The following is a 24,856-nucleotide window of genomic DNA, read 5'->3' as shown; positions in this document are numbered from 1 at the left end:
AATACATGTGTTTTATTTCTGAAAGACAAAATAAAACATCTGGGGTTTGTGAAACGGACAGCAGATGTAATATGGGAGGGAAGAACCATTATTGAATGTGTTACGGAGTAAAGAGCCACCAAGAAATACTTGAACTTTGGTCAACGGGCCATAATGAGTGTATGGAATGCAACAGTCCAATGATGAATGAATTTGTGAACAATTCACTCAAATTTAAGTTATAAAAAGGAGGTCCAGTATGCTTTACGCCCATTATAGCTAACCCCCGGAAGAGACATTTGACATTTAACAGTCAAATATATATTGATTCAGGTCACCACATATTAACTCAGAGTTTACATCACAGTTCTCCAACAGCAGACTGATCAGATTACAACAGTTGTTGACAAGTGCAAACACAAAAACCTGTATAAATGGGCAATTTCTAGGAATTACCTGTCACCTTGAGAACAGGCGGTCTAGGCAATTAAGTAACTCTAACACCTTTCTGCACAGATAGTTGGGAAAGCATTGGGAGATCTGTCAGGACAGGCCTCATTCTGACATTGAGAAACAAGCTAATTAAGTGTTAGTCTCAAGTACAGTGCGTTATAAATAATTAACAAGCTTCTGAAAACAATAAGGCTGGTTAATCTTCCAGCGTCATGTAGGTCTATATATTAAAAAGCATAAATACCACATGCAAACTACCTCATTTGCATACTGGCATAGGGCGAAACTAAATGAAGACTGCTAAATGCAGCAACAATGTCTCAGCAAGCGTTTAATATGCACTGCACTGACTCTGTTCTCCCTCAAGCAACTTCCCACTTGCACAGCAGGAACTCCCTGATTTCATTTGTGGAGTTAAGGTTGTTTTTCTATGACCACACTGCCACCTAGCGGTTACTCTAAGCTACTTCACAGTCTTGTATCTTCATCTCTTTTTTTTATGTTGGATGTGGTTGCCTGGTTACCACTTTAACCTTCTACTTTTTTTGTAGGCAGGACTGGAATTTCACAGATAGAAAGGTAACTATGGAGACAGGATTTATGCTTGGCGAAAAAAAAATCATGACATTGAACACTGAATAAAGTTTTGCAAATAATGACGGACGTACGGTTTAAATACAAGCACATGAAACGTTTACTTTTTTTATACGCCATACATGTTTTGTATACAGATTTCTAGAAAAAAGTATTACACAAAAAAGGAGTGATAAAAGAAGGGTAAAACAACAACATGATTAAAAATAAACAATGGAAGAATTACCGTTCAGTGCAAAGGGTTGTAGTGTTGCCGGGTGGACTTTCATACCCCATCATTAACTAAAATATGAAAATAACACTCGTTTCTGCTTAATACGTTATTATGAGGTTCAAATCATTTTAGAGTAGCACTTGTTTAAAACGTGTTGGCTCAATGTGTTAAATGACTTGGCAAATAATCATTCAGTGGAGGGCAGTTGAAACAGCTAAGGCTTAGGTATACATTTCTGCATACCAACAAACAGTCACACAAGCTTAAACCATAGTGTTCGTAACGTTTACAAACATTAGTGTGTCTGGATCGGTACATGACCACATGACCTTTCTGTTAGTGCTGCAGGTGCATGTTTGTAACAAAATACAATAAAAATGCAGTAGCCTCAAAGACTAACTTAATTTTGTCACGCATACCTGATGTGTTACATGATTAAAGAGGTAGATGCCGTCGGTTATGACAAACGCCTCACCTGAACTGAACATACTGCCATGTCAAGCACAGTTTTATTTTCGAGAAACAAAATAAAACATCTAGGGTTTGTGAAGCGGACAGCAAATGTAATATGGAAGGGAAGAACCGTTACTGAATGTGGCATGGAGTAAAAAGCCACTAACAAATTATTTTACTTGAATTTCGGTCAACAGACCTTAAAGAGTGTATTTAATGCGACAGTTCAATGACGAATGGATTTTCGAACAATGAGCTTCAGTATTTTTTACGTCCATTATAGCAAACCACCGGAACGGGTACTTCAAATTGCTTGTGCATGCAATTATATAAAACATTTTTAAATAGAATAAAACTGAAAATTTTGAACACTGCTGAGAGAAATTTAAAACCCCTAGGCGGAAATCTCATTTGCAAGTTTATAAAACAACTTCTCAGGGGATGCGATTCAATTTCCAAAACATTTTAAGGAAATGCTGATCTAGTGTGTGAGTATTAAAGTAAAAAGGTACATCAGTCCTAAAATCATAAAAGGCTTAAAATCTGTGTGGAACATTTTAGAGTTGGAATTAAAGTGTTAAGGTGAGTCTCTAACAACCACGATGACCAGGTGGTCCTCCTCAAGTTTCCCAATAGTCTTCAGAGCAGTCTGGAGATACTGCTGCGAGAAGTCACATGGAGGAAAGGCATACAACATGCCGCCCATTTCTCGCTCTTTGGGGCCACCGAGGGGCAAGCCGATGACCCCTGCAGCCTGCTTGTTCCTAAGGTACGTCACCAAGTTGCGGAGAAGGCGCTGTTGAAGGCCCGGTTCTGGAGGAGGGGCGTCGCGGTCCATGGGCTCCTGAACTGCGAGGAGGACAGCGTAGCCATCCGGGCTGCCTAGCTTGATGCGTCTCGTCACCTCGTCCAGTTTAGGCTGATCCAGCCTCAGCCGCTGAGCGATTTTAAGCTGCGTGATCTTGGAACCGCCTGCTTGGTTGTCTTTCATGAGGGCGTGGAGAAAGTTCACGCCCCCCTCAAGCATGTGCATGTTTGTGGGGAAGCAGCTGTTTTTAAGAACGAGAGAACCGTGCCACACGCGACTCAACGTCTGAGCATATTCAGAGAGCGTGCTGGGCTTATTGGAGTCTGTTTTGGACCTGTCCATCTGCGAGTCAGGGTCGCTCTCTCTTTTGCGGTGACGCTCCTCCTTCCTCGGATGCAAAGGTTCATCATTAATAGGACGTTCATCACTGGTGTGTCTGCTGATGTCAGGGGTGTGGTCAAGAGGTTCTGAGGTGGAGTCCGGAAGACGGCCGCGACCCCTATCCGGGCTGTCTTCAGGAGTAGACGGTGCTCCGCCTCTGAGTTTTGACCTCTCGCGCTCCTCAGCAGGACAGTCGATGGGACTGAGGCTCCTTCGCTTGCGCCGCTCCTCCCAGTTTTTCCCGCGTTCTAGCTCTCGTTCCTTTACCCAGCGCTCCCTGCTGCGGCTACGACTGCGCTGCCTGACCCGCCCAAATGCCTCTGGGTTTGCTCGCCGCTCAATTCCTTTCGGCGGACTCCAGTCTCGGTCTGAAAGGCGATCTCTTTCTCGCTCCACGAAGAGGGGGTGTGAGGGTGAGCGAGCCCTTGCTCTCAGTTCTCGCTCCAGGCTGTGGTGGCGTCCGTAACCATCAGCTAGAAGATCGTAATGTGGAGGTGGGAGCAAAGGCGGCTGGTATTGTTGAGGGTACGCCCTCGTCTCCTCAGCTTTAGCAAAATCCACACGCAGCCGATGATTCGGACCACACAGAGGGAAGCCGCGCATTTGCGCACAAGCAGCCTGGGCTGCATCCAGGCTCTCATAGTGAATGTAAGCAAAATTATCTCCTTTAACATAGTCTATGGTGCGAATACTTCCAAAGCGATCAAACTCGCGAGCTAAAGCAGCCAGCGAGGTGTTTGGGCCAAGTCCGCCCACCCATAGCCGAGTCGTTGGATTGGCCTTCCCGTATCCGATCTTAATCGGGTTGCCATTAATCATACGTCCCTGCATGGCCACTTTGGCCCGGTGAGCCATATCCAAGTTTTGAAATTTAAGAAAAGCATAAGCACCTCCTTGTCCACGGGCGGGCCGCTTGATAACCACCTCTTCGATAATTCCATACTTGTCAAATCCTTGTCGCAGTTCCACCTCAGAAATGTTATGATCCAAGTTGCCGATGAACAAATTCCTTGTGGCTCTCTGATCGTCCTCTGGTTTTAAGTCCTCCTCGGGAAGCTGATACGCATATGCACGGCTTCTCTCCTCCAATGCACTGTAGTAGTCCAAAACACGGTCCCTGCTGAGTCCCAGACTATCAACGTAATGCCTGGGTCTCATATCTCTAAGGGCACTACTCCCAGCACCAGGTGAAAGTGACCGCTGCCTGTAAGTGTAGGCAGCACTGTGCAGAGACACATAACTCGCGTCTGGAGGCGTGACGCTGCGACGTCGCATGTACATGGGTTCAACTTTGAGTGGACGATCATATAGCACCAATGGGTTTTTTGCATGACGCGCTTCCCGCGCGTTTTCCGTGTGTCTGAAGTTGACGTAGGCAATGCGACCCAGTTCAGGCGTGTGAGACAGCTTGACGCTCACATCCCCGAACTTTTTAAACTCATGAAACAGTCCGTCTTCTACATGTTCATCAGAAAGCTGCGATCCAAGGTTGCTGATAAGTAGTGTCTTGTATTCAAGTCGCGCACCCACCGTTTCCACGGATGGGGTCTTACCTTTAGGCAGGACTGAGGTGGTTCGGAGAGGGGCTCGACCTAGCAAACCCAGTTCATGATGCGCGCGGTGATGCAGACTCTCTCTCTCCCCACGGACGCGCGGTTTTTCCCGCTCTCTGCTGCGGCTGCGTTTGTGATACGCTCGAGTCTCGGCGAGCAGCAGCGCGAGCGGCGGGTTCGGTTCGCGCTCTCGGTCGCGCTCGCGGACGCGTTTGGCAAGCGTTCTGGACGGACTCGCGTCGCGCTCGGCCTGCCGCTTCATTTTACAGTGATGCTCCAGCCGCGAAAATATAAAAATCAGCTCCGAGGTGAGATCTCACGCCTCCGGGAGATTCTGCACATCCGTGAGGAGGGTCTTAACTAACTTTTGCACGGGAAAACGTTCGCCTGGATGTTGAATTTCGCAGATAAAAATAAAACGGAAAACATTAGCGTCCCCTCGGCTGCATCTATTCCGCCATCTTGGACAAAAGGAATGTGCGCGCACCGCGAGTGGGAGGAGACTCTCCTGACGTCAGAACATATTGCGTGACGTTGTAGTTGTGGAACATCAGTACTGACAATAAAAATAAAGTTGTATTAATTATTTTCAAAATAATTAGTTTGAAATCGATTAGGCTACTATCCTACTGCACAATACTTTGTTGAAATTATATGTTAAATAATAAACACATTTTTCAAACGTAATATCTCTGTGAATACAGGAAATGCACACTATACACTATTATATGATACAACTATAATATGAAAAGTATGACTTTTATATGACAATCGAATTTCTGAGCATGAAATGTTATGTACCAAAAGCTGTAATAAGATATACAAATACATGCAAAGACTATTGCATAACCATATAAATAGTTTAATTACCATGGTAAATAGGTATTTTGGTGGTTAAATGAATGAGAAAATCTTACAAAAAGTGACCAAGATAAAGCAGATATGTTAAATGCAAACTCAAAAAATAAATAAATACATATTAAAAAAAAGGACAAGACCAATTTATTTTCTTTTTTAATGAAAAAGACAGTGTAACTGTATTAAACATTTTACAGCAAAGTCCACTCAAACCAACCCATGCATTCTGAAGATGAGACTCTCATTCATTATATTTCATACAATGTGCCAACTAAGAAAGTCTACACCCTCAAAAAAGAAAAAAAAAGAAAATTAAACAAGGCAAAGTGTATCAAACATGATTCTCATAACGTCAGGAGACAAACAAAGGTTGTGTGGGATATTAGTCAGAACTAACACATTGCAAGTTATAAATTAAAGATTGTATTTTCATGGAAGTGCATTTATTCGGTTTCTTGATGTGTACCCCTGGAGAACATGATAAAATGACAACACGATGCAAACCCCACTGTTAGGTGGTCAGTCAGCTGCACAGCGCAAATCTTCCACCCTAAATGCCTTTGGCCGCTGCCTTGCTCCCATAATTCCTTTTGGGTTTACAGATCTGTCCGTGCCTTGGCCGCGTTGGGCGCATACTTGGGCATTAGCTCATTGATCTTGCGGATGAAGTCGGATTTCTCCACGCATCCTTTGCAGGATTCGCCCCATTCCTCCAAAATTTTCTTCAGATCTTTCACTTTCAACTTCTTCAGGTCGACGGAGCTCAAGTCAACTTGTTTATCTAGAAGAAAACAAATATGAATGGCTTGCAGTTCTGTCATTGATCCACCACATTTGACTTGAAGACTAAACCACTTAAAATAATAATAATACATTAAAAAATAAATGTAATTTTTTTAATTCCATTTAAAATAGAGCAGATGTATCTCAAGATATCACCCAAACAGAACAATTGATATGATATAGTTATACGTTGACTAATTGGTCAACCACTAGAGAGATGCAATAAATTAGTCGGTGGAAACTTTTCAACTTACCATGTTTCAGTTCACAGATCTGACTGTCCTTCTTTTTGAGCTTTTCACAGATTTTTTCCACTGGCACATGGTAACTCATCGGTTTGGAAACTTCATTGATTATTTTTGTTGCTGCATCACTTGTTGCCCCTATATAGTAACACTGCACATACACAAAACATTAAAAGGAAGTATAAACAAACTAAAATTATGGAAGATAAAAGGAATATTTCAGCCGATAATTAAAATTTGCTGAACTTTATCTCAAGTCATCCAAGATGTAGATGAGTTTGTTTCTTCATCAGATTTGAAGAAATGTAGCATTGCATCACTTGCTCACCGATGGATCCTCTGCAGTGAATGGGTGCCGTCAGAATGAGAGTCCAAACAGATGATAAAACATCACAATAATTCACAAGTAATCCACTCCAGTCCATCAATTAACTTCTTGTGTAGTGAAAAATAGCATGTTTGTAAGAAATAAATCCATCATTTAGACGTTTTTAACGTCAAAATGTTGCTTCAGGCTAAATACTTGTCTTGTTTCGTCGAGAAATATGCACAGATTAAGCACCGTTTGCAAGTAAAACCGGTCCATAACAGCTCTAAATAAATATGTTGGTGGGTTCTGATGTGAGAGGACAACAGGAGATTGAATTATTTACATGAAAAAACGTTATTATTGAAAGAAGTATTCTGCTCAGTAGTGAAGGTTTGAAGTTACAAATAATGGATTCGTTTCTTATAAACTGAAGTAGTGTGGATTATTGTGTGTTTTTAATCAGCTGTTTGGACTCTCTTTCTGATTGTACTAATTCACTGCTGAGGATCCATTGCTGAGCAAGGTGATGAAAAGCTGAATTTCTCCAAATCTGATGGAGAAACAAACTCATCTACATCTTTGATGAACTCAGGGTGAGTAAATTGTTCATTTTTGGGCAAACTGATCTTTAAGCACACACTTACAAATCTGTTTTCTTTTCCTTTGGCCTCTTTGCAAGATTTTAGAAGAGCATTTTCGATGGAGTCACTGTTGAACTTGACATCGTTGTCTTGTAGCGTCTTGTAAAACCGTTCCAGGAAACCAACACAGACTGCAATGCAACAATCATACACAAAGAAGTTCTATTAAATAAAATTACCGGTAGTCACTTTATAAAAATAGATAGCATAGTATAGTCAATTATTCATGTCCCCTTTGTAAATAACAGAATAAGCAATTATGACCAAAGGGTTATTTGAACAGGTGTCCCATCCAGATATAATGAAGCGCTTATTATTGATAATAACCTGGATTATGTAATCAGATGTGTACAGTATGATATTTTTACTTAAAAGAAAACATAATTTACAAAATTACATAAACAATTGCCTTTAAAAACACACAAAAAACACGTTATAATATATTCCATTTAAAATTTTGCATATATTATAAACGTACATTATTACAAAAACACGTTTAGCCTAACAGCACCTTAAACCCTAAAAAAATAATTACTGATGCAATAATTGAAGTAGTTAAAGGAAACACACCTAATAATAATAATAAAGTAAGACACACAGCATAAACTAAAAAAGATGAAAGAAGCGCAGATGTGAGACGCTCATGACAGGAAACGTGTTTCCTGCACGTTTTTTTTAATACTATGAACATATTAATCAAACTCACCTTCACACTCTCCATCCTTTAAAGCTTCAGTGCAGCTCGGCACCAGCGCCAGGGCCAGTGCCACAGAGAGCCCACTCAAATATATCATCCTAAAACCAAACAAACGCGTTTAACTACTTAAACAGACTATGGGAAAGTACTAAACTAGGTTTTGAAATACCATTAAAGATACCGGCTCGACAACATGCAATGTATCGTTTCAACAGCGCTTCCTATTGAAAGGACCCGTCCACTCTCCCTTCTGATTGGTTACCGTTCCACTCTTCGCGCGTCTATTGGCTGGCTCGTGACGTCGCAACACGCATTCTTTTCTGAATGTATGTGCAGAGCTCATCCAGGGAGTGAGTCCAGTTGGCGGCCTGTGATTGGTTGTGGAGGTGAATTCTCTTGGTGACGATTTAGGGCTTGTTGACGTGTTGGTTGCACCAGCGCCATATTTGTAGTTCTTCTTCTTCTATCAATCGAGTGGACGAAACGAGATATTAATGTTTATGTTACTAAGACTTACAAAAGAAGATTATTTTGGCTGTGACATTCCCACACATTATAAGTAACGTTACTGTGGCGGTCTGAAGGCAATACCATCCAACATAGGGGTTTTCAAACACCTGAATTTAACTTCAAAATCATTTTACTAGCTCTTCAAACAATAAAACCACACTAGCCTTCATTCAGGAAAGTGTTACTGAATAGATATTAAACGAAACATTCAACTGAGTTCTCATGACTTTTAGGTCTGTTCCCACCAAGAAAGACTAGGCTATTTAGCGGAAACTAACAACCTGAATTTAAAAAAAAAAATTTATGGTAATTTATGGTAAATACTAGTGTTTTTGAACCATTCTTTATAGTAAAGTGTAAACTGTATATATTATAGTATTTACAACACTTTGTTAATGAATGCTACAGCATACTGTGGTATTAACAATAGTGAACTGATAAACTAGTAAATACTGTAGTTTACTTTATTTTTTACTACAGTAAACTGTAGTGTATTGTAGTATAGACTGTATAATATACTCTATTTTGATATTGTGTTGTTATAGCTGTTGTGTGAATGTTTTTATTCTGTTCAATTTAGTGCGATTTCTTTTAAAACTTTATGATCACGGTATAGCTACCATTTGATAATGGTATGGAAGCTTGTTTCAACCAAATAAAAAATGTTAATAGCAACTTTCTTTCTCTCACAAGTTCATCTCTCATCATTTCTTATTGTATTATTTCCGAATTGCAAGCTATAAATTGAGAAATGTAAGAAAGTCTGAATTGTGAGATACAAACTGGGAATTGGAGAGGAACAAATTGGAATGTATGTGATAAAAAAAAAAAACTAATCAGCATAATTACCTTTATATTTTATGAATTATATTGTAATTTTTTTATTACATGGCAGGAAAAAAATGCAAGATTTATGCTTAACTCAGAATTGCGAGGAAATAAAGGTCATAATTGCATGATATGAACTTAGAATTGCGAGATATCACACAGTTATGACCTTTTCCCTTCAGTTGCAAGTTTATCTTACATTTCTGTGAAGAAAAAAGGCAAAAAGTCAATTGTGATACAATAATTCAATTACTTTTTTTTTTCTTCTAGTGGCAGAAACAAGGTTCAACAAAATGGCCCTTTATGGGTATTTCATAATGTTGTAAATATTCAGAATTAAAACAAAAGAAAGAAATGTTGATTGTATACTGAGAATTTAAACTCTATTCCAAAGAAAGAAAGGAAGGCAGATATCAGTCGATAAAACATTATCTTTAATATTAAGCATTATTAATGAATTACACGTCACAGCGGTTAAGTGAGTAGGAAAAAAATGTGTATTTACATCTAAAATCCACATCACATTTATTCATGCTAGCACAATATATACAGAAAAAATACTTTGAGAATACTTGTACAAAGGTTTTCATAGTTCTGCATGGTAAAACAAAACGCCCTTCAGATTTCAATGCAAAATACACAAAATAACTGCAGTGATTAGGCCATTGAAAGATTTTTTTTTCATGTTCGCAGTTTAATTTTAAAAACACATTTACATCAGAAAGTACAAGGCAGACAATTAATTTCAGTCTATACATGATTTGTCCCTCTTGACCATATAAATACAAAGCTTTTGAAGGATTATATACACAAAATAAAGCCAAACATAATGTGTGGTACGAACTGTAATGCAGACCAGGGCGTTTAGTATCTTAACTCATATGTACAGAGACTTTGCTCACCAATTTCATCCTCTTAGATTACCAGAAATGGACATTTCCAATATATGACAATCAATCCTTTCAGCAAAATACAGGAAAATAAACCCAATTTTTAATTAGCAATTCACATTAATCACTGTTTAGATGAACAGAAGGTCTTGAATAATAGATGCTGATCAGGGCATCATGTAAAAAATAAAATGTCACCCTCAATCTGAAACTCTGAATCCAAAACTGTAGGTTTGCCTCCACAGAGATATCAAACATGTAAAATATGTACACTCGTTTTTTTACATGGTTGTTTGTGCCAAATGAGCAACCTTAATTTGATGAATTGTGATTATAATACGTTTTAAACTTATTTTCTTGCTTGAATATGCAAGCAAAATTAGAATGGGAATAAATACAAGACGCACAGTATCCGTCAGTCTGTATTTACATGCAAAATGTCTAGAAAGCCTTAATAAGAAATGCTCAAAACAATAAATATTAATGCTTTTTAGTTAATCAGTGCTAATATTCACAGAATGGGCTATCACAGATACACTCTCTCTTATAACACTCGATCTTTGCATAGATTCCAGTTCCTTCCCTGATCATTCAATATTTGTATAAGTATAAAGTGATTTATTAACCTTAAGATATTATGGTTAATATAAATGATTATTAATAACTTATCAGTCAAACCATTTCTATATGTCTTTGGAGACATAACACTCTTACTTCATCATTATATGTCTATAATTAAGTAAACAAAAACCATTAATAATACATAATAATCTACAATTACATACCATCACCAGTTACCTAAATTTTACTTCAGGAGGAAGTGCATAAATATGAATAGACAGAATGGAGATACATTTGCAGTGTATGTCTGACTGAAGGAAAACAGATGTAATGTAATGAATTAGAGATCCCCATATCTAAAGAAGGTCCTCTTACAAAACATTCGCATGGCTTTCCCTGGCCATAAAAAGGCCTTTAGTGATGAACTATCAGTCCTATCAGCCATTGAGATAACATGCATTTCTCTCTGTACATATACTGCAATGAACAGTACAGTCTTCATATCACAAAAGCACACAAAAACGCTGTTGAGTTTGCGTTAAACTTGCCTTTTGCCTTTGATATTCTTAAAGTGTTGGTGTTGAAGTACATTGCATACTACGAGCAGCCTTAAAGGGTTAGTTCACCCAAATATTAAAATTATGACCCTCATGTCGTTCCAAACCCGTGAGACCTCCGTTTATCTTCGGAACACAGTTTAAGATATTTTAGATTTAGTCCGAGAGCTCTCAGTCCCTTCATTGAAAATGTATGTACGGTATACTGTCCATGTCCAGAAAGGTAAGAAAGACATCTTCAGAGTAGTCCATGTGACATCAGAGGGTCAGTTAGAATTTGTTGAAGCATCGAAAATACATTTTGGTCCAAAAAAACATAAAACAATTATGACTATATTCAGCATTGTCTTCTCTTCAGGGTCTGTTGTGAGCGCGACTGCTGTGACTGTTGACGTACGACACTGCTGATGTGTTATCTTTGTTATTGGGCACGCCAGAAAACACATCAGCAGCGCCATACGTCAACAGCACCGTGAACATGCTCACAACAGACCCGAAAGAGAAGACAATGCTGAATAAAGTCGTAATTTTTGTTATTTTTGGACCAAAATGTATTTTTGATGCTTCAACAAATTCTAACTGACCCTCTGATGTCACATGGACTATTTTGTTGATGTTTTTCTTACCTTTCTGGACATGGACAGTATACCAGTATACCATGGACAGTATACATACAGTACATTTTCAATGGAGGGACAGAAAGGTCTCGGACTAAATCTAAAATATCTTAAACTGTGTTCCGAAGATAAACGGAGGTCTTACAAGTTTGGAACGACATGAGGGTGAGATATTAATGACATAATTGTAATATTTGGGTGAACTAACCCTTAAAGTATATACTTTCGTGTTTGTAAGCCAGAACTTTTAATAAATAAAAATAACTTTTCAAACCCATAATGTATTTTTGTAATTAAGTGATAAAAAACCAAATTAAACCACATCAATTTGTGTAGGTCTAACAGTGCAGAAGAAAAAATTACGTTGAAAATATAGATTTTACCATTTGTCGCTTTCTTGGATGCATTTTTCTAGCTTTCTTTTGGAAAACAGGCCAGCAGATTTAAGTTTTTCCTGCCACTTAAGCTTACTCCAGACTCAATATGCAGTGTTTTCCTTAAAGCAGATACAATTAACAGTTTCACATGACATGAAATGCTAGTTAATGGAGCTGTAGATGAGGATGTGTAAATATACAGTACAAGCAATATCTCTACCAGACCCTCCCTTCAAGTGATGTAGCGTAATATTAACACCATCATTGAAGAGAACATGCACACTGTACATAAAAATTAGCTTTTTGAATAACACATACGTTCAAGTCATCAGAAGTTAATATGCAAAGAACATCAGGTACCGAATTTGTATCTATCGGCAGCATAAAGACTTATCGAAGTCACTCAGCTCACAACATAAAACACACTCATGAATCTTGCCTTGATTCTATCTTTAGAAATGTGTGATATAATCTTTCATAGCAATATAGTATATGATATCATCTAAGGTATATTTATTCTAACTATCTTTTTGTATTTTTTTATACTTTACAATTATATTAAAGTCTTGGAATTTTATAACAGCTCTACCTAAAAATATACTTCTTTATGAAAATGTCAACTCAGAGGAACGGAAATCAATTCCCAAAAGGAACCTACTGAGACTGAAAGCCGTTTTACTGTGAGAAGACATCTGTGAAATGGCTTTGATTTAACAGTGCTTTGGTTGTTGTGTTATTAGCGTAACGGGGTAGTAGCGTTGAGAGTGGTTGATTTGCTTTCGCAGCACGGCAATATTGTGGGTGTAATGAGGCTTTAAGAAGATTGTAAAAGCCTCTTACTGTCACATCAGTGCAGATTCTCTCTGAGGAGAAGCTTCCTGCAACCATGCAGGAAGTAGCAGACGTTCTGTTAAGTGTTTTAGGTTGGTAATGAAGTGTTAGTATGTTATATTAACTGCTGTGTTATTAAAACCATGTCTGAGGCTTTTGCATTGGACTGGGAAGTATCTTGTCAGAAGAAATTCGAATTCCGTCAATTAAGTTACCTTTGTGGATCTGAAATCTACCCTTATGTGGGCTACCAAAATGAAAGTGAACTTAATTTAAATTTTAGCCTCTATTTAAGGAACCACAGATCCACTTTTGACCACTTTCTTAATTATTTTTTTTAAATAATTATATTAAAAAAAAAAAAAAAAAAAAAAACTTTTATGGACAAAAAAAAGAAGGTATTTGGTGCTCAAAGGTTAAGTGCTTTTCGGTTTCATCTGAAAGTCTGTTTTCATACCTTTCGGGACCATATCTATATTATCCAATCAATAAACTGATACTAATGAGGGGAAGTAAATTGGGCTCTACAAGCCGTTTGAACTCAAGGTTCCTGGGCAACTCCCAATCAAAAACCACTAAGCATACAACAAAGCATGTAGAAACTCAGCAACATGTCAAGCACTTCTTAAAAGGTTTCAAAATACCTACACTGGATACATGGGAAGTAGAGTAGACGTTCAAACCCAACAGTTCTTTGGATTTTCCCAAAACCCAACCACCTATCAAACTAAAGCTTAACCTTACTCTTCATTTATTCTTCACTGATGCCATGTTCCCAGGCCACCTTGGCCTGCTCCTCCTTGTTAGTGAGCAAAGGCTGGGAGATCTTGTGGAGCATTGGCCTTGGAACCGGCCTCAGGTCTTCCTCAGGGATACACCCTTCCCTCGGGTAAGGTTTGAGAGGCAGAGCAGGTGCAAGCTCATGGTGGTGATAGTGCGGATGGGTGATGTGTATTGCATGTGGGTGGGGATGGTGGAGATGGAGGTGATGATGGTGGTGCCCATCGGTGGGCATCCCTGGGGTTACGCCCAATGGGGCTGAATGACTACGGCAGGGAGTGGGTTTGAGAGGGTCCAGAACTTCAGGCTCGGAGACGCTGTAGCGTACAGGTAGGTAGGGACTCTCGGCTTCCTCCGTGTCTGTGGTCCAGGCCTGGCTGCTCGGCATCGAGTCCAAGGTGTCGGCTCGAGCCGGAGGCTCGGAGGAGGACTGGCCGAAGTTGCTCTCGCTCAAGGAGGAGACACCACTGCTGGCGCTGCCGGACAAGGTGGAGTTACTGCCATCCAGGCCCGATTGTGGACTGGTGGGTGAGGCAGGTATAGGGTGCAGGGGCGACTGGTGAGGTAAGGTAAACAAGGTGTTTATATACAATATATTGCATTAGCAACTTATCTGTTGCTGTGTTAAAATGACCAGTAGGATGACATTAGAGAAAGAAAAAAAAGAGATACCTTTATATTGAGGAATTATAGACCAATATCAAATCTTCCTTTTATAGGAAATATTATTGAAATGGTAGTTTTTATCAGCTGAACAACTACTTAAACTCCGGTGGATACCTGGACAATTTTCAATCTAGTTTCCGACCGCATCACAGAACAAAGACAGTGCTCATTAAGATAACAAATTATATTTGCTTTAATTCTGATTCTGGCAAAATATCAGTACTGGTACTACTAGATCTTAGTGCTGCTTTAGACAATGTCCATCATAACATACTTCTAGGGATACTGAAAAACTGGGTCGGGCTTTCTGGGATGGTACTCAGATAGTTCTGGTCATACATAGAAGGGAGAGGTTATTATGTGAGCTTAGGAGAGCATAAGTCTAAGTGGACGTCCATTAAAGCGGAGTCCCACAAGGCTCAATACTTGCACCGCTCTTGTTTAGCCTGTATATGCTCCCACTAAGTCAAATAATGAAAAAGAACCAAATTGCCAGTCAACAGCTATGCTGATGATACCCAGATTTACCTAGAGTTATCGCCAAATGACTACAGCCCCATTGACTCCCTCTGCCAATGCATTGATGAAATTAACAGTTGGATGTGCCAGAAATTTCTTCAGTTAAACAAGGAGAAAACTCAAGTAATTGCATTTGGAAACAAAGATGAAGTTCTCAAGGTGAATGCATTGACTCTAGGGGTCAAACAACTAAAAAATGAAGCCAGGAATCTTGGTGTGATTCTGGAGACAGACTTTAGTTTCAGTAGTCATGTCAAAGTGACAAAATCAGCATACTGTCATCTCAAAAACATTGCACAAATTAGATGTTTTGTTTCCAGTCAAGACTTGGAGAAACTTGTTCATGCCTTTATCACCAGCAGGGTGGACTATTGTAATGGTCTCCACACCAGCCTTCCCAAGAAGATTATTAGACAGCTGCAGCTCATCCAGAACGCTGCTGCCAGGATTCTGACTAGAACCAGAAAATCTGAGCATATCACACCAGTCCTCAGGACCTTTCACTGGCTTCCAGTTATATTTAGGATTGATATTACAGTACTTTTACTTGATTAGAAAACACTCAATGCCCTAGGACCTAAACACACTGCATATATGCTTTACTGAATATAAACTTAACAGACCATTTAGATCATTATTCAGAAATCATCACACAAAACAAGCTTTCAGATGTGCTAATGTGCACATTTACATTTAAATCTAGACTCAAAAATCATCCCTTTAGCTGTACATTTATTGAATGAGCACTGTGCTACATCCGAACTAATTGGTTTAAGTTTTAAAATTGTTTTATTGTTGTGATGATTTTTATGATTATTTTACTTCCTTTTATGTAAAGCACTTTAAATTACCATTATGTATGAAATGTGCTATATACTGTAAATAAACTTGCCTTGAAATTAGAAATACCTAGAAGCAAGGTTGCTCAATCCACCTCCTTGAGAACTCTTTATGCACAGTTTAGTTCCCACCCTACTTTATCACACTTGTTGATCTTTCCATGAACTTCCAGGGATAGTGACCTACATCTGTGACCTATGCGTGTCCTCATCTTAGCCCACCCACTCCCCAGTACCACCTGTCTAGATCTTCCTTTCTCTAGCAGCAGCAGCAGCAGCAGCAGCAGCAGCATGTTTCCTTAATTTTATGATCCGAGTATTTAGCAGAAGGAAGTCTACCTGCTGTGCATTAGCAGCAGCTTATCAGATCTAGTCCACCAAGACCAAACCTATGCACATTCTATTTACAATATTAAAGATTTTAAAATCTATCAGGAGAGTTCTCATGACTGAAATCTATTCATAAATTCAAAAATGATTTGTTGGTGTACATTAGAGACTTGCAAATATGTTTACCCAAAATAATGTCATTTGCCAACATCAGCAGTAACCATGGTAAGCAACACAGACCTTGTTTGGCTTCTGGTATATTGATCAAATTTGGATTGAAATGTAGATCTCCAGAAGCAGGACTGAGCACTGCTTTCAGCCACTATTAGAGCTGAAGTCTACCTTCTAACTATAACTAAATATTTTACAGAACAATAACACTTTTCATTCCAAAGACATTTAAATATTTCTCAATTTTAACTTTTTATTTTAGTTTGCCTTCCCATTTCGGGGTCTAATAAATGTGGCACTGTATATTATCAATACTGTTGGCTCTTGACAAATTGCTTTCGCTCTATTTTCCTATTCATTTGGTATAAAAGTGTCTGCTAAATTTACAAATGTAAAAGTTTTTTCTGTATAACTGAATCCTTGAAATTTCATTTGACAAATTTTCATCCAACTGATCTACAGAGAAAATACAACTCATGCACATACATTCACAAACATATAATAATTGCACTAGTGAAGTGAAGTGAAGTGACATTCAGCCAAGTATGGTAACCCATACTCAGAATTTGTGCTCTGCATTTAACCCATCCAAAATGCACACACACAGAGCAGTGAACACACACACACACACTGTGAGCACACACCCGGAGCAGTGGGCAGCCATTTATGCTGCGGCGCCCGGGGAGCAGTTGGGGGTTCGATGCCTTGCTCAAGGGCACCTAAGTCGTGGTATTGAGGGTGGAGAGAGAACTGTACATGCACTCCCCCCACCCACAATTCCTGCCAGCCCGGGACTCGAACTCACAACCTTTCGATTGGGAATCCGACTCTCTGACCATTAGGCCACGACTTCCCCCGACTTGTATATGTATGTATGTGATGCATACATATACAAATGCACATGAATTACAATATGAACCCAAAACTTTAGCATCTTACCAAGAACTCCCAAACACCACAAAATATTCTGAACCAGTTAAGCTTAAGGTGATTTGACTGGGGGACATCTGAGGTCTACAGTAAATAAGACATTCTGGAATGCTCGTGTCGACATGCATGACGAGGACTAACAGGACACATCTAGGCTGAGGATACCTTTCTTAAAGAGCGCGCAGGGAGAGCTGGAGGGAGTTCGTTGATCTGGTGGTGGAAAGCATCAAAGTGCATCGAGAAGTGTCCTAAAGGGGAGACACATTTGGACAGAACCAGGGTTGGAAAGAGCACACGCCGGAACACACTTGCGCGCAAACACACGTCAGCGTCAGCATGCGCATTCACTCAGCAAGCACTATCAAGGATTCTTTCTAAACTGTTCAGAGGAGAATAATGGGTTGGGAAGAGGAAATGAGGAGCACTGTATCAGTAGAGGATCAATGATCAAATTTGGCAATAACTATTCAATGAAAAAGAGGATGCTACACGTCCAATGTAGGGTGGGTGAAATGGACTATGCTACATTTGGGCAGGTGATATGATGTGTAATACTACTGTATTCAAAATGGTAATATAAATATACAATTTTTCCTTAATTTTTTCTTGCCTTTTTTTTCTATAATTTACAGGCATGCACATTTTAAATAAACAAAATATTCAAATAGTGAACAATGTGTGAAAAACAGACGTTATTTGTCAACCACCAGTTTGCTTCTATATATATGGACTTAAGCTTAAAAAGGGTGTGATTTACATTAACTATGTCCCTCAAGATGCAGCAACAGCAACCTCTGGATATTTAATGAAGCCAACTTACCAGATCCAATCTAATAAAGATTCCAGTAGAATTTGACAATGTACTAAATATTTTAAGCAGACATCTTTAAATGTTTTTTAGATTTCTTAACTCTATTGGCTTCATCTTTTCATTAATTTCTCCAAATAGTCCATGCACACCTTGGCAGATACACATTCCAAATGTCTGTCAAATCAGTTTGTGTAGCTTAACAGACATATTGTGGCACCTCATCATGCATAGAAGATCCAATGTAACTAATTACAAAACATTCATTTTGTAAACCATTTCAAAAGTAAAAGGAATGGTTTCATGAAGTGTCTCTGAAACCTTTCCTCAAAGATATTGTTCCTTACCGGGAGGAAGGGTGCGGGGGGGAATTGGTGGGGCCATCACACTCCCGAGATGAGCAGAGATGAAAGGCAGAGTGTCCCTGGTGCCACTGTCCAAACTCCAGCTGCTGGGAGCTGTCAACACTGCCAGAAAGAACAAAGACCTTCATCACCATACATATCATTACTGACCCGCTGGATCCTTATTTGAAGGTCAGATGATTAAAATGTTGAGGTTTAGATCCTGGTGCATCCAACCGACTGCTAAACTAACCTAACAAATGAGACTTCCTTAGCAAACCAGCTTCACAAAGAACCAGCTAGGATGTGTGTAAACCAGCTAAACTAGCACGAACTAGCCTGGAAAATCTAATATCCACTGTTAATTAGTAACAAGTTTTTGGATTATCAAAAATCATCTTAACAAGCAAGGCTTCTTTGTAATCCTGCTTTACCAAGACAGCTGTTCTACTTATCTGGTGAAGCTGGTCAACTAGACTCAGCATCCATCAATAAACTTGAACAACCTTCTTGGTAAAGATGGTTTAACAAGGGAGTCTTGCTTTCTAAGTTTGTTTTTTTAAGCTGAGGCACAATTTGATAAACCAGAAATCAAGTTAATATCAACTTCTGCAAACAATGATGCCATTTTTAGAGTGTTCAGAGCTGGCTTGGAACTAGTAAACCACATGGTTATGCTGGTAAACCAGTTACATCATCCCCAAACCAGCCTAGACCGACATTAAAAACTTTGAATTGGTCTGGTTCATCACCAGCAAAAATAGTCTTAAACATGAACTGTGTAACATACTGTGTGCAGTTTCCAAATATTAAGGAAAGCTGTGATCCATACGGATTGCACATCTGGACTGCATTCGTTCATTGACACTTACTAAATTGAACATTGAACTTTCTACCGGTCACAAAGTAAGATCTTCATCAAATGCAGTACCTACTCTGTGTATTGTGGATTTCTGCCTGATCTGAGGGAATTGTGGGACTGTGAAGGAATAGAGAGGTACAGTGGGTTCAGGGAATCATACACACCCAGTCATACCTTTATCAGCCACAGAGAGATTGGGGTCACTGCAGGGTTTGCAGGGACCAATAACCTGATGGTAAAGAGCCCTCTGATGGTTAGTAGGCTGGTGGAAAATGCAAAAGAAAAAAATATTTTGATATTTTATTACTTTCATCACCTTACCATTTATATGGTCATTTCCTGGCAGAGTGTATTGTTTATTTATTATTATTATTTTTTTTTAAATCAAATTAGCTGTGTCTTGCAGTAGACGCACCTGTCCATTCTCGGTCATGTTTGGGTACATGGCACTGCTGGGACGGTCCCTGTGTGGTGGTAGGAGCATCAACATCTCTCGGTTGTGTCTGTATCTGTCAGGTAGTGATGGGGACCCAACTGGAGAGAAAGTAAATAAAATATATCTCGGTTTTAAGTTGAGAGTTTCAACTGAGCTGTTCCCAAGGTTAAACTTTACGAAAAGTTTATTGGCGCTCACCTCTGATGCTGCTGTGCCCCGAGTTGATCATCTGAGACGGAGCTGAATGCGTTGAGCTCAAACTGGACGATGATGGACTGGGCTGAAATGTCATATTGGGAGTAAAAAGGACTTTAAAAGATCAGATATGGCATTAATGTTGCTATGTAGATGCTAGGGTGTTCTGAGAGGTTGTCTGGGGTTGCAAAGGGTGGAAGATTTCCAGTAAATTCCAGACAATTTTCAAAAAATCCTGGAAAATATCCAGGAATTGGAGTAGTTTCTAGAAATGTACATTTCATTTTCTGCTAGGTGGATGCTAGATTGACATGGTGTTCTGGGTTGTCACTAGGACATTGTTAAGTGGTTGCTAGGGTGTTGTCAGGCTAGGTTGTTAGGCTAGGAGGTGGCTGGTTGCTGATATGTTGCTAGGCTTCTACGATGTTCTGGGTTATAACTAAGGCATTGCTAACTGGATGGCTCCCCGGCCTGAGTCGGGTGGTGGGGGTATGTGGCAGGGGAGGCGTGGTTCAGCGAGGTCTGTGACGGGAGAGAGAGTGAAGAGACGAGTGGTGGTAAGTGGTTTAAGTGAGAAACGAGTGACACCTGCTTCTCATTGCAGTAATTGGCGTGGGGAAGCGGTATTTAAGCCAGCCGCTAACCAGTGAGGGCAGAGAGAGCTGAGGACTCGTGGGGACTCAAGCAGGATCGTGAAATACAAGACTGTGAATTGCCCAGCAGTGGTTTGAATTAAGCGAATGCGCAGGTGGCGCGGCTTTGTTTTATTTTTGTTGATTAATAAAGAAACCCACGAGCCTCAGAAACGCAGGCCCTGGTCTCCTTCCTTTGCTGACATAACAACATTATCACAGCCATCCTGAGTGGTAACAATGGCATTCCTAAGTGGTGCAATGGTACTTTTAGGTTACTATAAGCAATTGCTACAGCCTTCTAAGACATTGCTAGGGCATTTCAAGGTGGCAGGTGGTTGCTAGTGTGATGGAGGGTAGTAAGAGCTATGCAGGTAAACCTCACTCCCCTGATCTAAAGAGGCGAACTAGTGACTGATGCTAGAGGCTATGGTCTTTAGCATCCTTGTTAGCATGTTATCCAATGCTGTGAAGGCTGGTTCAAATCCCACTTAGGTGTGTGTTTCCCAAAAGCTTCATTAGCTAACTACGACCACAAGTTCCATTGAACTATATTGGTAAGCACGGAACTTGCCATCATAGTTGCTTTTGGGAAATGGACCCCAGGGCAGGTTGAATAGAGGTGGAGGGCTTAAATTGGTGCCGTGACCCAGATGGGAGTGAGGTTTCGGGTGTGAATGTAACAGAGGCCAGCTAGTTAGATCTTTGCATGTAAACCTTATTCATCTGGCCTAAGGAGTATTCTAACGGCTGATGGTAGAGACTATGGTCTTCAGCATTTTTTTTAAGCGCCCAACTCCTATGCTGCAAAGAGTGAGTAGAGCCAGAGGGCTTACACTGGTGCCGTGACCCAGATGGGAGCGAGGTTTGGGGGGTAATTGTAACGGAGGCCAGCTAGTAAGAGCTGCGCAGGCAAACCTCACTCCCCTGGCCTGAAGAGGTGCACTAGCGACATATAATAAAGGCTATGGTTGGTTTGAATGCCACTCTTAGAGTGTTAAGTAGAACCGCAGGGGTTATGCTAGGATATTCTACATTCCTACTTGGCTGCTTAAATGCTAGAGTGTTTTGTTTGGTCACTAGGGTGAATTTGTACACTATATGTGTACATTATAAGCTATTGTAGCCCACCTGCATGCGGTAGAGGTCCTCCGGGTGCTCCATCATACTGTCTGTCAGGATGAGCAGGTTTCCTGTCTCACTGGAGGTGTGAGAGGAGAGAGAAGAGGAGGAGTGGCGGACAGAGCCCAACACATTCAGAGGGCTAGAGACAGATAGACAGAGAGAGAGAGAGAGAGACAGGGAGAGGAGAGGGATGGGAATATAGGGATGGAAACGAAAAGCAGGAGGAGTTTGAGAACAAGGAATGCATGCATGGATAAGGAAAATCAATCAAGAGGGAAAAAGAGAGATTGTAGAGTGGTAGCCAGCCAACACAGGCAGCCAGGCAAGTATGAACAAAAAAGGAGGAAAAAGACATAATAAACAATAAAGAAAAAAGAGGAGTGTAAAGCATGAACACAGGAAGATGTCAAACATACGTGAGGAAGAGTGACAGAAGAGAGAAAAGGAGAGAGAGGAACAAACAGAGAGAGACATGATAGAGACGTGGCAGAGCTGAAGCTAGTGTGTTCAGGGTGGGCAGCATGAGCGTGTACACGTGTTTATGAGAATGCACGGTCAAGGAGTGTTTGTGAAGAGATAGGAAGGGCTGTGTCTATAGAAAACCGGAATCTCTGTCTATAACCCACATACATGTGTGTACAACACACACTCATGACAAATTCATCACAATGCAATACTAGGTTCCACACAGGAAATACATATTTAAATAAATAAATATAGAATTAAAATTTTTAGAACATATAAAATAAAATCCTGAATATACATACAAAGTTTGGAAAAAGGTTGTTTTCATTAATTTAAATAATGCTGCAATAAAATATAAAATAAAAATCATAACAAAAATAAATAAACAAGCAAAAACTACTAAAATTGACAAATTTACATAAAATTTGTAAATTTAAAATTTAAAATGTATAATACTAAGGTAATTTAAAATATTCACAAATATTTTTATAGTATATAAATAATACTAAAATAAAACTTTTTTTTTTTTTGGACAAATACAGTGGGTAAAATAATTATAGAACATGTCACCATTCTTCTCAGTAAATATATTTGTAAAGGTGCTGTTGAATTTTCAACAGATGTCAGTAACAACCCAAGTAATCCTAAAAAAAAGTAAAGTTTTCCTGTAGCTCAATTGGTAGAGCATTATGCTATCAAGTGCAAGGTTGGGGTTTCGGTTCCCCGGGAACACATGATAGGTAAAAATTGATAGCCTGAATGCACTGTAAGTCGCTTTGGATAAAAGCGTCTGCTAAATGCATAAATTTAAATTTAAATTTAAGTCATCCATACATGCAAATAAAGTAAAACAAACTACTTTAAAAATTAAGTTATGTGTAATAAAATGGAATGACAAAGGAAAAACGTATTGAACATATGAAGAAAGGGAGGTGCAAAAAGGCATGGAAAGCCAAGACACCTACTGAAATCTATCAGTAATTAGAAAGCAATCCTACCCATTGTCAGTGGAAATTAATATTAGATGGATCAGTCTCAACCCTTAAAGTACCAGGATGATGAAGATAAAACATGGTTGGGCAATCCAGCAAGATAATAATCCCAAACTCTTGATTGGTTTCAGAGAAAGAAAATAAAGCTGCTAGAATGGCCAAACCAATCACCTGACTTGAATCCAATAGAAAATAAGACCTAAAGATCAGAGTTCATAGAAGAGGCCTACAGAACCTTCAAGATTTGAAGACCGTTTGTGTGGAAGAATGGGCCAAAATTACACCTGAGCAATGTATGCAACTAATTTCTCCATACAGGTGTCTTGAAGATGTCAATACCGACAAACGCTTTTGTACAAAGTATTACAGTAAATACATTTCAGTAAACATGTTCAATACTTTACCCTGGGTCATTCTATTTTTATTACAAAACTTAATTTCTGAATTTTTGTTTTGTTTTATTTGTATGTATGGATTACTTGGGTTATTAAAATGAAAATTTCATGTCAACAGCACCTTTAGAAAACTTTACTGAGAAAAATGGTGACGTGTTTAATACTTATTTTACCCGCTGTAAATGTAATAAAATTTTATTTTAAATGTAAATGTATTTTTATTTCATTTTACATGAGTACCATGAGTAAACTTTGGACAGGTAAAACAAATAAAAAAATCTGAATATACAAACTTAAAATAAATACTTAGAATAAACACACATTATATTTTTAGTTACCATATTTATTTTCTTTTTGGCACCTCATAATACTGTTAGTGTATATCTTATTAAATACTTATATTGCTATTATGCTATTATATCTCACGAAATAAAATAAGTATATTAAGTATGCAGAATAGATTTCCATTTTGTGAATGAATTTGATTTGGCTTCTGTTCAAACTGAATGTTCTAGCTAAAACTTGAAACATTCATTTCATTCATACAGCGTGTTTTTCTTGTTCTAATACACACTTAAGCTTTTAAACAATATATGCAAGTGTGTGTATGTGGGTGGACTGACCTGTGCCGGTGCATGAGCTTGATACTGTCAGGACTCATGGGACTGTGGGTGGCGAGGATGCCGCGTGGGGTGCTGGACCCTGAGCAGGCCGGACTCAGCTTATCCAGACCGGGCAGGCCCTGCAGGGCCACATAGAAACACTGCTCTGAATATCTACACTGTCTGCACTCATGCCAGCACATATTTCATACAGCACAACAGTTCATATTACAAAAGACTGCATTTGATACTGAATCTGTGCAAAGAGTAAAGTGAGAAAAGCAAAATGTATTTAAAGACCCTATGAAATATGCACAGTTTTATATCCTGTATTGACATTTCCTTTTCAAACAGGATAATGGAGGGTTGGCTCATTACTGGTCATACCAAGAAGTACCTTATATTGAAAGTGCAAACAGCATATTCTCATCCTAGAAAGTATTTGATTGGACAAATATTTGGAAACCCCATCAAGTCATCAACGAGTCATCCAAATTTAAAGCTGGTCTGATAATACAGTCTGACGTAGTTTTAAAAGCTTGAAGTTTTAAGTAGCTTATATTTGAATGAGTTTTAAAAGCTTATAGTTTGGAGCTGATTTACGTTTAAAGGTTTTAAGAGCATG

The 24,856-nt window shown here is 39.2% G+C and overlaps 3 protein-coding genes and 1 long non-coding RNA gene across 11 annotated transcripts in view; all 4 read right to left on the bottom strand.

The window, feature by feature from the left end:
- Positions 1 to 1,102: 1,102 nt before the first annotated feature.
- Positions 1,103 to 4,897, bottom strand: LOC132160083 (putative RNA-binding protein 15B). The gene has a single exon (XM_059569789.1). The coding sequence runs from the start codon at positions 4,695 to 4,697 to the stop codon at positions 2,271 to 2,273; it is 2,427 nt and encodes an 808-aa protein (XP_059425772.1). The 5' UTR covers positions 4,698 to 4,897; the 3' UTR covers positions 1,103 to 2,270.
- A 543-nt stretch (positions 4,898 to 5,440) lies between these two features.
- Positions 5,441 to 8,227, bottom strand: LOC132159193 (mesencephalic astrocyte-derived neurotrophic factor-like). The gene is made up of 4 exons (XM_059568740.1): positions 7,979 to 8,227; positions 7,276 to 7,403; positions 6,331 to 6,472; positions 5,441 to 6,074 (listed from the first exon to the last, which is right to left on the bottom strand). Exons 1-4 carry the CDS (start codon positions 8,064 to 8,066, stop codon positions 5,890 to 5,892), a joined length of 543 nt encoding a protein of 180 aa, XP_059424723.1. The 5' UTR covers positions 8,067 to 8,227; the 3' UTR covers positions 5,441 to 5,889.
- Positions 8,228 to 9,720: 1,493 nt separating this feature from the next.
- On the bottom strand, positions 9,721 to 11,444 carry LOC132159192 (uncharacterized). Its single transcript, XR_009437828.1, has 2 exons — positions 10,259 to 11,444; positions 9,721 to 10,204 (listed from the first exon to the last, which is right to left on the bottom strand). It is a non-coding gene; the product is annotated as an uncharacterized LOC132159192 (long non-coding RNA).
- Positions 11,445 to 13,570: 2,126 nt separating this feature from the next.
- Positions 13,571 to 24,856, bottom strand: part of LOC132160081 (dedicator of cytokinesis protein 3-like) — a 177,343-nt gene continuing 166,057 nt past the window's right edge. For 4 of the 8 annotated variants that reach the window (XM_059569782.1, XM_059569784.1, XM_059569785.1 and 1 more), the window contains 8 exons: positions 24,253 to 24,392; positions 21,784 to 21,916; positions 20,024 to 20,105; positions 19,805 to 19,923; positions 19,564 to 19,651; positions 18,531 to 18,650; positions 17,541 to 17,623; positions 13,571 to 14,476 (listed from right to left, as the gene is read on the bottom strand). In XM_059569782.1, the coding sequence (XP_059425765.1) occupies positions 13,892 to 14,476; positions 17,541 to 17,623; positions 18,531 to 18,650; positions 19,564 to 19,651; positions 19,805 to 19,923; positions 20,024 to 20,105; positions 21,784 to 21,916; positions 24,253 to 24,392 (1,350 nt within the window). In that variant the 3' untranslated portion in view covers positions 13,571 to 13,891. Of the gene's footprint in view, positions 14,477 to 17,540; positions 17,624 to 18,530; positions 18,651 to 19,553; positions 19,652 to 19,804; positions 19,924 to 20,023; positions 20,106 to 21,783; positions 21,917 to 24,252; positions 24,393 to 24,856 lie in introns of all 8 variants that reach the window. The other 4 variants (XM_059569783.1, XM_059569787.1, XM_059569786.1 and 1 more) reach the window with 4 other exon arrangements.

The sequence above is a fragment of the Carassius carassius genome, chromosome 16 (genome assembly GCF_963082965.1).
Source record: "Carassius carassius chromosome 16, fCarCar2.1, whole genome shotgun sequence".
Classification (NCBI taxonomy): Eukaryota; Metazoa; Chordata; class Actinopteri; order Cypriniformes; family Cyprinidae; genus Carassius; species Carassius carassius.
The sequence above is the reverse complement of the archived record's forward strand: the minus strand, read 5'-3'. Positions and strand labels throughout refer to the sequence as shown.